Source organism: Dermacentor variabilis, chromosome 7 (assembly GCF_050947875.1).
Source record: "Dermacentor variabilis isolate Ectoservices chromosome 7, ASM5094787v1, whole genome shotgun sequence".
Lineage (NCBI taxonomy): Eukaryota > Metazoa > Arthropoda > Arachnida > Ixodida > Ixodidae > Dermacentor > Dermacentor variabilis.
Genome location: NC_134574.1, coordinates 177,396,762 through 177,413,958, shown reverse-complemented (window position 1 = coordinate 177,413,958; position 17,197 = coordinate 177,396,762). Strand labels below are relative to the sequence as shown.

General features: G+C 45.7%; 1 protein-coding gene across 2 annotated transcripts in view; it reads right to left on the bottom strand.

The window, feature by feature from the left end:
* Nucleotides 1-17,197, bottom strand: part of LOC142588542 (uncharacterized) — a 320,432-nt gene that overhangs the window by 180,591 nt on the left and 122,644 nt on the right. For both annotated transcript variants that reach the window (XM_075700384.1, XM_075700386.1), the window contains exon 3: nt 10,011-10,151. In XM_075700384.1, coding sequence (XP_075556499.1) covers nt 10,011-10,151 — 141 coding nt within the window. The remainder of the gene's footprint in view (nt 1-10,010; nt 10,152-17,197) is intronic.

The window sequence follows — 17,197 nt, the reverse complement described above, 5'->3', positions numbered from 1 at the left end:
TATGTACATTCGTGCGTGTTTTTGTATATGTGCGTCTATATATTGTACACACAAACTAAAAATTCTGGGGGGGGGGGGGGGGGGGTTGGCACCTCTCCGGCTGCGCCAATCGTTCGAGCTATAGTCTGCATTAAAATGTGTTACCTTGATCAGCGCTTGCGTACAGTTGCCGCGTGTAGCTCGCGACCAGTAGCCAAAAAATTGGAGGACGCTTAAGCTTCGCCTTCAAGAGTGGAACGCGACAGCGTTCCCATCGACCCGCCAAGGGGTGTAAGACAATGCGCTACGGCGCAGGGATCACTTACGAGGCGCCCCGCATCGGACTTTGCGGCCACCTACCACACGGAGAGCGTCGAGCAACGCAGCGTTCGGCGCGGCAACGAAACGTGCGCCTGAGCAAACGGAACGAACCAAAGAACTCGGTGTCTCGGAGGGGGAAACGATCTACGCCAGCCAAACGTCGTGATCGGCACGGGCAGAGAGATAGATAGATAGTAATCTAAAGAAAGGAACGGCGCTTGATTCTGCAACCCGCGTGGGAGCACGGCGAAGCGTCGTCAGGGGAGAGGGAGTCGGAGCCGCGACGTGCCTGGCACCGGTCCGCGCACAGCCCCAATGCGCGCATGGCGCGCCACCTGTCGGGGCAGCGCCGTACATTGAGAGGAGGGGGTCTTCTGTGTTTGCCGCAAGATGGCTCTGCGTGTGCGGTAAGCGCAGAAGAAATGTAGCGGAAACTTACTTCGCTACTCCTGTAAATGCGACTTCTGTAAGTTACATGCTCATAATTACCGATATACACCGCAGTATAACTTTGTACGGCACGTTTTTAAGGCAACACCGCGTTCACTAGAAGCGCGTTTGTACCGCTTTCAAGCGTCGAACTCGTGGCTGGGTGGTAGCGTCTCTGTCTCACACTCCGGAGACCCTGGTTCGATTCCCACCCAGCCCATCTTGGAAGTTGCTTTTTATTTATGAAGTGCCTGCCGTGATTTATCGCTCACGGCCAACGCCGCGGACGCCGACACCGACGCCGACGACACCGGCTTTTCTGCGACACGAGCTCCTTAACGCTATCGCGTTAAAAAGCAAATGGAACACCGCGCGGCATTTGGCATTTGCCTCCAGCGCGCGCGAGGAGTAGCTCCACTGCAGAGCTGGATCATAAACCGGACCTATGCGCAACTCTGCTCCCTGCGGGAGCATATACAGGAACACTACGCTGCGGCTTAGCGGGGCGACTCGGAGCAGAGCGTACCGTAAAGACGCTCAACTAAAACACCCTATTAGGAAATTTCAGTGCGCCCGGTATTCCGGCAAGCGCGGACGGTTTGCCGGTTTAGCGGGGGTATAAACGTGAGGGGCCAGATTGGTGGCGCCAGCTGGTGGCGCAAAGATCAACCACACAAACACAAAGCTAATTACTCTGTCCTACTTAGCCGCTGGTGTAAATTTTCGACAGTGGCGTAATCGTATTCACAGTTACGCCGCTGCCAAAAATTTGCACCAGCTGCGAAGCAGGATATAGTGGGTTGCTGCAGTTTTAGCTCTGTTTGTCTGGTTGAACTCTACGCCACCAGGCGGCTGCACCCCTCTGGCCGTTCACGTTTACGCTTCCGCAAATCCGGCAATCCGCTTATACCACTCCCGTTTGCCGGAATAGCGGGCAGGCTAAAAGTCTCTATTGACTCTCGCCGTAAAGCCCCTTGATAAATTGAAAGTAGCGACACTCTCCTCCCCGCGTTTTCCTCTTTGATTCTCCTCGCCTTTTCTCCTTGGCTGCCGCGGACGGGCCGCAAGATGCAATGGAGGCGCGTTATCTCGGCCCAGTTGCGCGGCCCGGTGGTGTTGAAGTTTTTTAGAAATCCTGATAACCGGATCGCTAAAGCTCAAGGCAACATTTATGAGGTGGTTGGTTTTTTCTAAAGCCGTATGAACGGGGCATACTGATGTAGAAGGAGCTCTTTGAGGCGAGTTCGATACTGCGGACAATTGTGCGTACGAACTAGTATTGCTTCTGGCACATCCCTCTGGGCTTGGCATATGAAGTGAAAGCCTTATATCTCTGTTTCAAGGTCGTATTGTGAGGTATTGAAAATATCACGTGACCCGAGGAAGGCCGGAAGCGAACCAAAGCATGTCCAGCTGTGTATAAGAGATGATTACTGATTAGCAAAGTTAATTATTGACCAGTGATTTCATTAATATGGCTTAAGGTGTACTAAGGAGCAATAAGGTGTGTTAAGCAGAATTAAGGTGAATTATGGTGGAATAAGGAGAATTGAGGCGGATGAAGGAGGATGAAGGCGAATTAGTGTGGAATACGATGAAATACGTAGCAATGCTAAATATTATTGCCTGCAGAATATATTTTTTGCATTACTACCTCATGACTACAATCATGATTGATTGTTCAACCATCGTAATCAAAGCGCACTGATGCAATGATTTCGGTTCGTGTTAGATCAATTCAAAAAGATTCCCCACAGAACAAAACCGCAGAAAGGTGTTTTTAAAGGATTCGCTATTAAAGCGCATATTCCTGGCCTCCGCCTAGATGTCGATATCAAAAGAAAGCGTGCGCGATCATGTGAACACGCCCTGCATATTGCCTGTATCCGTGAAAAAAACAAATAATAATCGTCGCCCAATTATACGTGCGTGGTAGTGCAGTTCAAAGCGAATTCCAAAAATCCAAGGTGTCCTTAGGTATCGCCTAAGAGACGCGAATGCGAAAGCCTTGTAAAGCCTGCTGTAATTCACCTCAATCCACCTCCGTCACCCTTCATCTACCTTATTCCACGCAATCCTCCTTAATCCACCCTTATCGGTCTTATTTCTCCTTCATCAACACTAATTCACCTTAACCCACCCTAATCGGTCATAATCATCTTTCCTCCACCTTTATCCACCCTAATTATCTTTAATACGCCTTAATCGTTGTTCATCTACCTTAATCCCACTTAATACACCTTAATTCTCGTTCATGCACCTTAATTCACCTTAATACACACTAATCCACCTTAACACACCGTAATCAACCTTAATCCTCCCTAATCCACTTTAATTCAATCACTAATCAATGATTATTTAGATGGCTAATCATTATTCTCTTATACAAGGCTGGACATGCTTTGGGTCGTTTCTGGCCTTCCACGGTCGCGTGATATTTTCTGTTCACAACGCGACCTTGAAACAGATCAAAAAAAAAAAAAAAACGCACAGCGGACTAGCTAGCGCTCATCACCTGTAATAGCACGGGCATACTTGCCACTAATTCTTTCGGGGCCTGCATTTATTGTATGAATGACGCACACATCAATGTAATCTGAAAATAATAGTTCCTTTACAAGCCACTATTTCGATTTGCAGTAACACAGGCAACGTATTCTAACAATAACGAAAAGTACGATCGAGAGGCTGTATCATCACTCAGAATTCTTCGCAGCGGAAAACAACCTACAGTGCTGCATTTCCTACTGAATAACAACAGTTGGCGACGTGCGAGGTGATGGAGTCCCACCAGAATTTTAAGCATACTGATGGCATACCCATTTTTAAGCAACGTACAAATTGCCGCAGCAGAAACGCTAGTGAGCAGGCCGGGAGAATTAAAAAAGACTGCAGCATCGGGGGATGCTTTGATACGAGCAATAAGAAAGACGCCTCACCTCGCAAACAACATTGTTCTTTGTCGAAACAAAGTTCTTTCGGCCAATGTTATGCAGCCACTGCTTCCTGCGCAAGCCGTCACGCTTTCCTTGTGGTATCACAAATATTGCATAACCATCTTCAGTTTTATTGCTGCAGTTATACGCGCAACAGCACGACATACCCCTAGCACAGAGAGCAGGAAACATAGCGTACAACGTTCGCTACACCGAGCTAAAGCGCTGAGCCAGCCGAGCTGAGGAGAAAATATCCCTAAGATTTCAAAATTTCAATCAAACCCTGCAATAACTGTTGAACCCATAAGCAATATGAATATCACCCGTTACCTCCTATGGTTTTTCCCCTAAGAATCGCAAGAAATTGCAAAATTAAGCGGTATACAAGGGAGAGAGCCGAGGCAACAGCCAAACAGCAAGGAAAAGCAAGAAGTTACAAATTTATCCGCTGTTTGTGAAAATATTTATGGATGAAAATATTGTTATTTAAAAACGAATAGAGAAAATGCCGCCGGAAGTGGAGAATGATTCCTTGTGTTTTGAATGGCGCTTCTACAGTTATCAGTCGGGCCGCCCGACGTAGGCACTTCTCTGCTGTGCTTATGTGGGTGTTTTTCTAACCTTTCGCGGTGGGCGCAGTACGTCTGGAGCAGTGGCGTAGCCAGAAATTTCGCTCGGAGGGGGGGGGGGGGGTGCTCGCGTTTCAGCTCGGCCTCCTCCTTAAGGGAAAGCTTTAGCTCGGGTGCTCCTACCTAAGTACATGTGGAAGGATAATTCATTTTTCTCGGCTACCACTGCACCAAATTTGACGAGGTTTGTTATATCTAAAAAAAAGAACTGAAATTGTAGTTGCTGTTTGTTTAGAATTTTCATTTAGGTTGTCAATTCGTTATAAAAAATTGCCAAAAATCTTCAATTTTCCGGAAACGAAACTATCAAGTTCGAAACTCTGTAACTCAACAAGGAAAAATGATATCACAATTCTGTGATTTGTATATAATAGTACATGTACAGCGGCAAAAAGTGATATGTTACACATGAATCTCAAAAAATTTTGTATTATGGAAATACGGCTTTTGCAGAACCCTTGCACATAACGTAACCTTTTCACGCAAGATACAAATTGACATACCAAATTTGTCCGCTTTGACTATTATAGTAGATGGCATTTACAGAAGCGCGATATCTGTTCTTTATGCAGAGCTAGCTTGCAAACGTCGTGCTTCTATTTTTTTCGAACTTTCTAATTTTTCAAAATACTTCGAACAAAATTCAGGCCCTAAATGGAAATTCCGCTTCCAACAGACACTAGAATTCAACTTTCTGTCTCAAGTGCAACATTCCATTAAAAGCGATCCAGAGGTTATCTCAGAAAAGCGTTTCTGCGTTTTACATGTATTTGAATAGGCCGCGTCGGAGTTGGGGCCGAGCTAAAGCTTCCGCTTAAACAATTTGTCGAGGAATGAAATACATGAATGATAACTCCACTGCCATTACCAAAGGTGCTGCAAACGAATTCTTGAACGCTACTCAATGTTCAAAGAAGTAAAATATGTAAGTTTTCATAGAACAATATACCAGTATGGTGCCAAATATTGTTCCAAAATTAATTGATATCAATGCTTCTATGGTTTTGTCTATTTAATAAGCAATGAAAATATCACACGAACATTAGAACTATATCAGTTGGAAACCAGCTAAGCAGTTCATGGCGCTGTAAAGTAAAGCTGTAAAAACGTAAAGGCCATGAAATGAACAAGTTCAGGACAAATATGTTAATGAAACTTTGTCATTGAAGAATCTTGTTTACATTCTTGTACATATGCAACGGCCAGGGAAAAATCTCAATGTCGCTGTCCTTCGTTCCAATGTATTGCGCAGAAGCAGCTCTCACCGGTCGTGTATCGCGAGTAATTGCACTGAAATTATAGCCTCAACTGAGGGCACGTATAAAAAGCAGAAGTTCTGCATACGAGGGCGAGTGAAATGAAAGTGAGCCAATGCGAATATATGACAAACTGAGTACTTTATTTAAAAGTAGTCTCCATGAGCATTTAGACATTTGTCCCATTGACTAATGAGTTGTGTGATTCCCGTCTCAGAAAATTCCTAGTGTTTCTGCTTCAAAAAGTCTGCAACTGACTCTTTCACGTCATCGTCCGACACGAATGTGGTTCCCTTGAGCTGTTTTTTTAGTTGCCCCAAAATGTGTAAGTCGCAAGGCGACAGATCTGAGCTGTATGGCGGATGTTGCAGCGTTTCCCAATTAAACTTTGCCAATTTTGTATTAACCACATCAGCGACGTGGGAACGGGCATTGTCGTGAAACAAGATGACCCCATTCGTCAATTTTCCACGTCGTTTGTTCTTGATTGCCATACGCAGCCCATCCGGCATTTCACAATATCGGAAACAATTGGTAGTCTCTCAAGATTTAACAAATTCTGTCGATAATGGCCCCTGACGACCGAAAAACAAGTCAACAACACCTCTGCGGCGGAAATGACGGCTTTTGCTTTCTTGGGGGTGGTGAATTCGAATGTTTCCACTGTAAGCTTTACCGTCGTGTTTCAGGCTCGTAGAATTGCCACCGCGGTTCGTCCTCAATTACAATTACGGACAAGAAATCGTCACCTTCATTCTCATACCGGATCAGATGAGTCAAGGCAGCGCCGAACCTCTCCGCCTTCTGGCGGTGGTTCAAAATTTTGGGTACCCATTGCGCAGACAAGAGCCGATAACCGAGCTGTTCATATACTATGGCGTGAACCGAACCGTGACTGATGTTCACATGTTCTGCCAGTTCATCGATGCTTATCCTCCGTTCTTGTCCCATCAGCTCATCAACCTTTGCAATTTTGTTAAGGGTGATTGCATGGTGGCTTTGGCCCAGTCTTGGATCGTCTCTGCAACTTTCACGTCCTTCTTTCAACAGTTTGCTCCAACGCTTCACAGTGGCCAATGAAATGCAATGTCCAAAGTACACGACAGCCATACGGCGACTAATTTTTTGGAGGGAAATACCTTCAGCTGTCAGAAAACTCACAACACGATGTTAAATTCCTGGAGCGTCAATTACGTCACGCAACTATGTTCAACCCAGTGTGTGAGAGCATTAAAGAACATTTATCCTTACACCTGCGTGTCACTTTTGTAAATAAGAGGTGCATGTGTGCTACGCGTATGCCTCGCAGATAATGAACCGAACCATTATTGCGCGCGGTGAGTAAGCTCACTTTCATTTGACTCGTCCTCGTACATTAGAAATGCGAAGATACAATGGAATATACAAATGTGAAGATACATCTTGATAAAGGGCAATAGAGTGTCACTGGAAACAAAGTTCATTGCACGTATACACAAAACCTCGCAACAAGATATATAAAGATACGCATAAGTCTCCAATAAATCTACTTATATAAGAAAAAGGCACTGTATATAATGCGTCAAACAAGGCAAATAAACATATTGCGCAATCACAGATTCACAGAATCCTAGATCCCACCCCCATTCCATCTACTCCCCCGATGTATTGCGCGCAACGGAAGGCGGCGCGCTTCCTCCCCGCTTTTCTCCTTTGCGCACACAAGACTGAGCCACCATCGTCGACTCCCCCCCCCCCCCCCCCCCCCCCCCCCCCCCCCCCCCCCCCCCCCCACACACACACACGCTTTCACCCGCACGTACAGCATGCCGCGCGCGGTCGCGATGTTGTCGCCATTGGCCTTTATACCGAACATGAGGGCGACGACAGGAATGCACCTGGAGTGTCCATAAAATTGCTATCGCAATAATATAATAAGGGTATCCGGTAACTGAAGTGTCCCATGGCCCATTACTTCCCGCGAAAGAAGCAGCAAAATCGAACTTTCACCATGCGACGCGACAATTCGCTGCGCCGCAACAATGTCTTTTCTTTTTCCTTTTGTGGGGTGGGGGCACCGAAATGAAAAAAAAAAAATGCGAAGGAAAGTATCTTGGCTACAATCGAATGCCTACTTTGGGCACCTAATGTGGCTACCGAAGGAACATCAAAGAAAACGCGAGAGGCTTGGTCCACCAAAAACCTCACGCATACTGCTCGGTATTCTACACCGGCGAGACAAGACTTTCCCGAGAGGTTGCGCTCAAGCGAACCCGATGGAATCCGTCGAGTCCCCACAGGGATGGCGGCGAGCGACCATTGTTTCTTTTTCTCGTCTGATAGCCAGAAAGCGTCGAAAACTCTGACAGGCGAAAATCCACTCGGCCAGAGAAAACCGAACGCGCACCAAAGTGTGCCACGCGGTGGTAGGGACAACGCCAAAAAAACGCATGCGCTCTGGTTGGCTCTGGCATCCCGCGGGTAGGGTAGCAAGAACAAAAAAATTGAAGAGGCTCAATGTGTCCGCGCGAATAAAAGTAAAAGTTGAAAAAATAAATAGCATAGTTAGCTTTGCTGGCTTTAGTGTCTTGATATGGATGCTTTGGCGAAGGTAAAAAGAAAATGTTGATATTTTTTGTGTGACATGACGGCACAAATGAACCACCGCAACGCTTCGTCTCATCAGACCTCGCTGCGTGCTTTGTCAACTTGTCTGATAGTGTGTTGATTTGGCTTGTGTCGTTGTATGTTCCAATGTAAGCTTTTAGAAAAGTCAATGAACCTTTGGTGCCAAATGTTTATAACAACATTAAACCCACAAAGTTCCGCAATTGAAAATCTAAAGCCCAACTTTGGAAATGTCAATGCACCTTTCGCATCAAAAGTTTATGAGAACTTTATACGCATAAAGTTTCGGAATTGACATCCATGCGCTCCGTAGATTCCGTGGCCTCTGCGAAATGCCGCGACGAGCCCACTCGCCGTCAAAAGGCCCTTGAAACTTTCTGCTCGGATGAGGCTGCTCGCGTTATGTGACTCCAAGTGCACGGGCGTTGCCGCGAAATACAGTCCGAGTTCGCAATGTTCGCGGTGAAACGCGGTTTCGTGCGCGAAAAAGACCCCCAGTCTACACAAAATCCAGAATTATTTCGGGCGCCAGCACGAAAAAATTTCGGGGGGGGGGGGCTGAAGCCCCATAAGCACCCCCCCCCCCCTGGTTACGCTCCTGGTCTAGAGCCACAGCGTCCTGCGCTGTTTTACTGGACTGGCGGCCACGCATCATTACGCAACTTCCCAAAAAACAATACGAGTCAGTTTTGGCATAACGTTTCCTACAACGTACTAAAGGGCATTCTGGCGCTTCAATCGTTCAGCCACCGTGGGAATGATGGGAAGTACATGGATTTGTCCGATTTTCGTGCTTGTGAATTCGTTTATTACGCTTTGTATGCTTTCATTGTCGTAAATTTCAGAGCAATGTATACTTTTCTAAGCGTAGAAGAAGCTGCGAACACAAACAATCGCTTCCAATTGCAACGGTTCAGCTTGTCGAGGTGGCCAAATAGAAACGCGCATAGCGTCTCAAAGCACTGGCGTGCCCACGATAAATTCATAAGGGCGTTGGCACTTGTCGATGCATGCGACCATCGCGTAATGGTTTCAATATCGGGCGTCTGCGCCTAGAGGTCCCGTGTTCGAATCGTGCGGTCGGACAATTTTAATAATGTTTATTTGATTATTTACTGCGCCGTACATTGTTAAAAATGACGAGTTTGCAAAGCCGTACGAAGCCGGAAGAACGAATTTTAGGCAAATCCATGTACTTCCCATTCCCAAATGCTGGCTCAACCGCTTCCATTGCAGCTCCCTTAGACACTACCGCCAGAGTTCCCTCTGGTAATTATTGTACGAAACAAACTCTATGGGCTTTGGTACTTCACTTGGTAGGGTAGTAAACGAGGGACCCAAAAGGACTGATTTTCCGCAAATATATCTTTCACTATAATTCACCCAGAGCTCATTAGAAAACACTAGTAGAAGAAATCTTCATTTTACGCTGTCGCTTGTTTATTTGTTCTTGGCTGTGTCCTTCCTGCGCTTCTTTCATGCTACAGTCAACTTGATGTAGTTCCTGGTTTGCCAAGTAAAGTAGAGATGTATATCACAGGCGCACTTGTCAGATACACCTATTTATTTCCGGTTTGCTGGTTTACGCACCTTTAACGTTGTGAATTATTAACGTTTGTACTAGTAAAAGTAGACCCACCCCTGATCTGCATAGAAAAGTTACCTTGACGATCACTATGACCAATGATAAACAGACGAGCCAGCAAAATGAGAGAAGCGAGGCACAAGTTGCACGATATGTTTAAGTTCTTTGTGATCATATGCTGCAGTCATCCGCAGAACTTTTCGGCAGGAGGAGGACTGTTGATAAATTGATGAGAGATGGTCGCTCTGAGGAAATACGAGACTCTCACCGGTGACACAGACAGGCACCCCATGGAGGAATTCTATGCGGAAGCCCTTCTTGCATTGACACTGCCAGTGGATGCAGTCCGAGTGGGCATCGCCAAGCTCGCACGCCGTCCTCGTAATGCATGTCTCGCCGAGCCGCCGCTCTGCGCACAAACACCAACACAGGCACACACACGTTAAAACTAGAACGAAAGGCAGCGTAGAGGACGCAGTAAAGCTAATACAATACCTACGCAAGTAAAACGACAGTCACATTACTATAAAACCGCTGTTAGAGTATAAAATTCCGGCAGAACTCATCTCACGTTAATTAATTTATTCATTTACGTTAATTTATTTATTTATTACTTCCGGCCTTAGTCTTAGGCTTTGTGTAGGAGTGGGCACTGCAATGTACAGATGAACAAAAAATGAACAGCAAGAAGAAGCATTACAAGAATTAATTAAATTATGGGGTTTTACGTGCCAGAACCACTTTCTGAGTATGAGGCACGGCATAGTGGAGGACTCCTGAAATTTCAACCAGCTGTGGTTCTTTAACGTGCACCTAAATCTACGTACACGGGTACTTTCGCACTACAAGAATTCAATACATCGCACTAGACAGATATTCCTTGATCCGCTCGGGCTGTACAGAGCATTCCAACGAAAGCCATCACAAGAACTGCAAGGGATTGTTGGAAGCGTTCTATATTAGAAAGGGTCTGATTGCGTCAGCGTTACATCTCTCGTATCGTATTCTGCAGAAATGTGCTTTCTTCAAAGTATGTTATCATGACCATCTTGTTCTATGTCACACCTTGGTTCTCTGCGCATGCGCGGAAGTTGTCTTTTTTTTTCATTACGTATTTGAGGCTGTCATCGAACAGTTGGTAGTTTGGCGCTTCAATGTCTTCTTTTTTCTGTCCCTTTTCAAGAAGTTTATTTCTCGCCACAGCCAAGTATACATGTATTTCAGTCAGTCCTTATATCGCCTTAAATTTTAATGTCTCCATGTTTGCTTTGTTAATAAGAACAGTCGGAGATACTTGCCACCTATAACAGTTAAATACTAACCTAACAGATTATCTTTCAATGTTTTCTAATTGTTTAATATTCTTCGGAGTGTACGGGTCCCATACTATTGAGGCGTACTGAAGAATTGGCTAATATACGTTTTATAAGCTAAAAGACGGATTTCTTGTGTGAACTGTCGTAGCGACCTTCTCAAGTGCGTCATAGTGCTTTGTGCTTGCTTTTCTTTTTGCCTTTAATGTTCAAATACCGTTTCATTTGTGTCAATGTTACTATTGCGAATGCTTTACACATGCTGTATGATACACTGCGATACTGTTGCCAAGTCATTGTAGGGTGCGTCGACCTCTGTCAAGCCTTTCTTCTGGCTTTTTGTCGACGCACCCAACATCCTCATGATGATGATGTTGAATAAAGAATTGATTGATTGATTGGAAAAAAAGTATACAAGCTGGAGCAATGCCTTCTTGTAATGTAGGATATGTGTTCGTTCCATCTAAGGTCGGATGAAATTACAAGGCCTAAGTATTTGTAGCTGCTAACCATAGATTGATTATTACAACTGAAACTAAGAAAATTTTAAGGGGTGCCGTTTTTGTGTTACTGACATAGTGAGCGTTTTCTTTGCATTAACATTTATTTTCCATGTGGCGCACCATGCCTCTACCTTGACTAGTGAAGAATTCAAACAGACCCCGTCATTTACGCTATTAACTTCTTGATATCGCATACAGTCACCTGCAATTAGTCGTATTTTCACGTTCGCTTCTTTTATTAGGTCACTGAAAAAGATTAGAAAGAAAAAGGGCCCAAGGACGGAGCCCCACGGAATGTCCGACCGAACCGGTGCTGAGCCAGAACGCACACTGTCGATAAACACACTTTGCCGCCTTAACGACAGATATGCAGAAATCCGTGAAATGAGTGAATTATATTTTAAGTATTGTTTGCAGTTTTAGGAGTAGTTTAGAGTGAGACATACGGTCGAATGTTTTTCCAAAATCTATGAATATCATATCAATTTGGCACTGTCTGCCTAGAATTGCTGCGAGCTCGTGGATAGTTTCGAGTAGCTGTGTTGTTGTAGACAGACCCTTCCGAAACCCCTGCTAGCTGGAATTAGTTTATATTGTTGTCATTTAGGAGGGCCGAATTATGTTTAAATATAACATGCTCAAGAGTTTTAGCATATGTGGGCAACAATGAAACTGGTCTGTACAAAATGTGATAAGCGAACTGTTTTCTGATTTGGGTATTCGGGTAACCTTTGCGCACTTCCAGTCACCCGGAACTTCTGCATACGATAAAGGCTTGTTAAACAGTATGCACAGAAATTTCGAGCACCCCTCGGCATATCTCACGAGAAAAGCAGTAGGTACGCCATCCATTCTAGGCAATTTCTTAGTATATAAATATAACAAGAGAGAGAAGAAGAAATAGTTTAATGACTGCAAAACTTAGAGAGGTCGACCGGAAAATACCTTCTTCAGTCAATAAGCCATATTCAATTGGCGGGCAATCAACTCCAAGATTAAAACTCGGTTTGCGACCGTCGTCGTCCGTAAATACCGGACAAGAAAACCGAATGAAGCACTTTGCGATCAAACTTTTATGAGTTTACATAAAAGTTTCGGCAAATGAGGTTAGGCTTTACATCACACAGCCAAAGAAGGCATTGCTAGGCGCAACGACGATACACGAGAGAGGAGGATTGTTGTATCGGCACTACACAGATGGAAAGGGTAGGATTTTAGATCAGTTAGTCGTACCTACTAAGTACAGGGAGGACCCTTTGAGTCTCTGTCATGGAAATGGGGGGTCCGGCCATCTAGGCATAAACAAATCAAACGAAAGATTGCTTATGGAATACTACTGGCCTGGCTGTTTCAAAGACGTAGAAAACTTTATAAGATCATGAGACCCCTGCCCGCGCTCAAGTAAACCAGGAGAGACATGGAAAGTTTCAGACGACTTGTGATAGACACGGTAGGGCCTCTACCAAAAACAAAATCGGGTTACTTGTTTACTTGTAATGGTACTTAAATGGTACTTGTTTACCATGCTGTGTCCGGCTATTTTTTCCAGAAGCAATCTCTCTGAAAGAGCTCAGCTCCACCGAAGTAGTAGACGCGCTTTTGACAGTATTTGCACGAGTTGGGTTTCCAGCCGAAATTCAGGCGGATCAAGGGTCAGTATTCACCAACGCACTGACTTCCACATTCTTGCAAAAGTGCGGGTAAAGTTGATACGCAGTTCCGTTTATCCCCCTCAGTCAAAGAGTGTAGAGAGGTGGCATTCAGTGCTTAAGTGAGTTTTGCGTGCGCTCTCTTACGAGCACAAGGAGGACTGGGAGGGCTGTCTGCGGGCAACTTTGTTTGATTTGAGAACGGTTCCACATGAGGCTAGAGCGTTCTCGCCAGCAGAACTAGTGTATGGGGAGGACACTCCGTTCTCCACTGAGAATGTTAAAAGAGATGGGGGAGGAAAGAGGAGAGAGTCCAACAGTTGTTGAATACGTGCTAAATCTGCTAGAACGGCTAAGCGCAACCCAAGAACTAGTCGAAAATAACATGGGAGTAGCTCGAAAGAACGCCAAATTCTATTACGACAAGAATGCGAGGCTTCGCACGTTTAACGCCGGAGACCAGGTAACGATCCTCAAACCTTCAAGAAAGAACAAGCTTGAAGTTCACTGGGACGGGCCCATTAAAGTGTTGCACAAATTTCCAGATACTAACTATGCTCTGAAAATGCTCGGTCGCAGAAAGGAGGTGAAGATATATCACTGTAATTTGATGAAACCGTATATAGAGCGGAGCGGAATCGTTAATTATACCATCAAAGAGCACGATGGCACTAGTATCAAGTTTAAGGAGTATAAGCCGACCTCCAACTCTGAAATCGGCCTAGAAGAAGTAGTAAAACATTCTGCAAGCTCGCACGCTCTTAGACCGGAGCAGCTAAATGAGCCAAAAGGGGTGTTAGGAAATATCTCGATAGATTCAGCGATAGGCCACGTAGAACCGAACTAATAAGGCATGAAATAGAGCTGACATCAACCGAACCTGGTGCCTCCAAGACAGAGAGAAATTATGGAGGCAGAGATACAGCGCATGCTAGAGTTAGGAGTTATTGAGCCCGCTGAGAGTGACTACACGTCACCGTTAATACTGGTAGAAACCCCTAACAACGACCCTCGTCCGTGTGTTGACAACAGGAATTTAAATGCAATCACTAGGGATCCGTTGTACCCGATATCCAACATTGAGGAACGAATTGAAAGTTAGCGCTGCTAAATACATTTCAACTATAGATCTCGTGCGGGGGTACTGGCAAGTTCCACTTTCAGAAAGTGCCAGCCGCTATGCCGCATTCATCTCACCTGTAGGCACTTTCCGCCCTCTCGCACTCAGCTTCCGGCTGAAGAACGCGCCGTTTAGCTTCTCTAAGTTAATGGATATTGTCCTAAAAGACTTGCAGGAGTTCGCCTTGCCATATCTTGATGATGTAGCAATTTTTTCGGACAGCTGGGAACCGCACATACCGCATCTCAAACAGGTGTTCTCATGGTTGAGGGAAGCCGGCTTAACGATGAAAGCGGAAAAGTGTAGGTTTGGTTGTACACAGGTTACTTATCTGGGCCATGTTGTCGGCCAGGGCACGAGACGGCCGGCCGAGCTGAAAATAGCTACGATTGGAGAATTTTCTCAGTCGCGCACGAAAACAGACCTTCGTTCATTTTTGGGACTTGTTGGGTACTATCAACGGTACATCCCGAATTACTCGCAAATGGCAAGTCCTTTAACGGACGGCCTCCAAAAGGGAGCACCGAGTAGCGTACACTGGGATAAGGACAAAGAGAACTCTTTCCAAAGTTTGAAAACGCTCTAGGTTTCTCGTCGTGTGTTTCGCGCGCTAGACTGCAAAAAGGAATTCATAGTTCAATGCAACGCAAGCGACAGAGGTATGGGCGTGGTACTTAGTCAGGTCAGCGACAATAACGAGGAGCATCCTATCCTCTATGCCAGCCGTAAACTAACTGTAAGAGAGGAAGCCTACAGCGCTTCAGAGAAGGAATGCGTTTGTTTAGTTTGGGCCGCCCAGAACTTGTCGTGTTACTAGTACGGAGGGAAGTTCATCTTCGAGACCGACCACTGTACTCTGACGTGGCTCAATCAAATATCACACAAAAATGGCCGCTTGCTTCGGTGGAGTCTCACTCTCCAAGAGTACAACTTGTCCGTTAGATATAAGAAGGGAAAGTTGCATCGCAATGCGGATGGCTTGAGCAGTCAAATTTGAATTCTGTGTTTAAGGGTCCTGCCTAAATTTTAGGGTTACTATTGTTAATTTTGTTAAGCCAAGTTCCCCTCTCATTTAGCAGGATTCCCTCCATGATTGCTGAATTCGTAAGCACGAAATTGCTTCAAAAATTGGCATAGCGAAATGCACCATTTTTTTTTTGTTTCTGCACTTATGTTTTCTTTGAAGCCTAGCGGGTCTAAAGTGAGATCCAAGGTACGTCATCTCGGCGCAGAGCCGTGTTTTGGGGTTAGTTTTGTAGTTGCCTGTCCTTGTTGGATGTTTTGGGGCGGTGACATCATTGCACAAGTGGTCGCTGCGAGCCAAGGCATCACCCCTTGGCCACCAGCCGTTCTCTTCCTGCCCAGCGGTTGTCAGCGCTGGACAGTCGAGATTTTCCGGGCCATGGAGACGCTGTTAAGAACGGCCCGCTGAGGTGCAAGTTTTGCCAGCCAGTTGCGACAGCGGCGCCAACTTTTCCTGGAACGCCACCGCAACCCTCTAGCCACACGGCGTCACTAAGTACTGTGTCCACAGGACAATGCGCCAGGTCCGCCACTCTGCGTCGCGGGATTGCCGAGATGAGTTCGACGAACCAGGCTTTATGACTGAACACGCCACCGGCGGCCTGGTCTGCCGCGAGCAGGGGAGTTGCCGAGGGAACGTCTTCGGAGGTCCCTTCCCACGCGCCTTTCAAGACGCAAGACAATGGAGCACCGGCGGCCGCGCTGCGGGGGTGAGCTCGGGAAATAAAATGCGCCTTTCCTGTCGTAAGCCCCGAGTTCTGCGAAGGCCGTCTGACGTCGGTGGGGACCGTGAACCTGTGCGGAAGTGTGTGTGTGTGTGTGTCTGTAAGCCCTCCCGCAGAGAGACGGCTCGTCTACGGTGCCTGGTCGAACGTTTCCCTCACCTTGGGATCGAGGGAGGACCGAGTGTTTATAAACCGCTGTTGTGCGGATGCTCAGTGTACTTTCTCTCGCAGTCATGCTAGACAGATGAACTGCAACGTCCTTATGTAGATACTGTAAATAAACTCATATTCCTCGTTCTCGACGAGAAGCAGTCCTTCCTTTCAACAACGTCCTCAGCGTGGATAAGTTGGACGACGGCATGGGCCAGCTACCATCTAATTCATGCCCGACTCCAATCTTGACAACTGGTTACGAACGGTGGGATTGACCTCCCAATCTTCACAGCGTGTATCAGCATAAAATTGTATATTTCTCACTGTCTGTTTTTTTTCCAGGTCAGTCCATTTTTCAATGCACCTGTCATCTGTTTGTGGATAGGGAGCTCATAATACCAGACATCGGCTTGAAGCTGGCTATTGAGTACCTGTCAGATGTCTACTACTGTGTGAAAATCAAATATGCCGCACGTGTAGGGGCAACCCTTGAATTTCTTCAGAGGTACCTCTTGCTTCTTAGGACATTTGGAGAAAAACATGTTCCAAAAACAAAGCAACTCTCTTCAAGACACCACACAACCTTGGTCTTGAAAAGCACATAAAGACATTAGCATTCAACAAGGCGAAACACTTCTATGAGTGGTATAAACTGATACACATAAATGAAAGCTGAGTTTATTGAAAAAAAGAAATGTGCATCTACTCTGGATTGTGTGGTGGTCAAAATTAGCAGAGTTCAGTGCAACTAGTGAAAATTGAATTTTAAGCACTCCAAATATTTGTAATCAGGTATAAAACCAGCTGTTGGTGATGGTTAATTTGCTTTGTCTATTGCTGTGCTGTCCACTTATAACAATATTGACAAAACTGCAATGACAAAGGTTCCTTTTCGAACAATTTACATTTCCCGATTATGCTCCGCTAATGTACAGCTCTCGTGAGATCCACGCACTAACATTTTCCTTC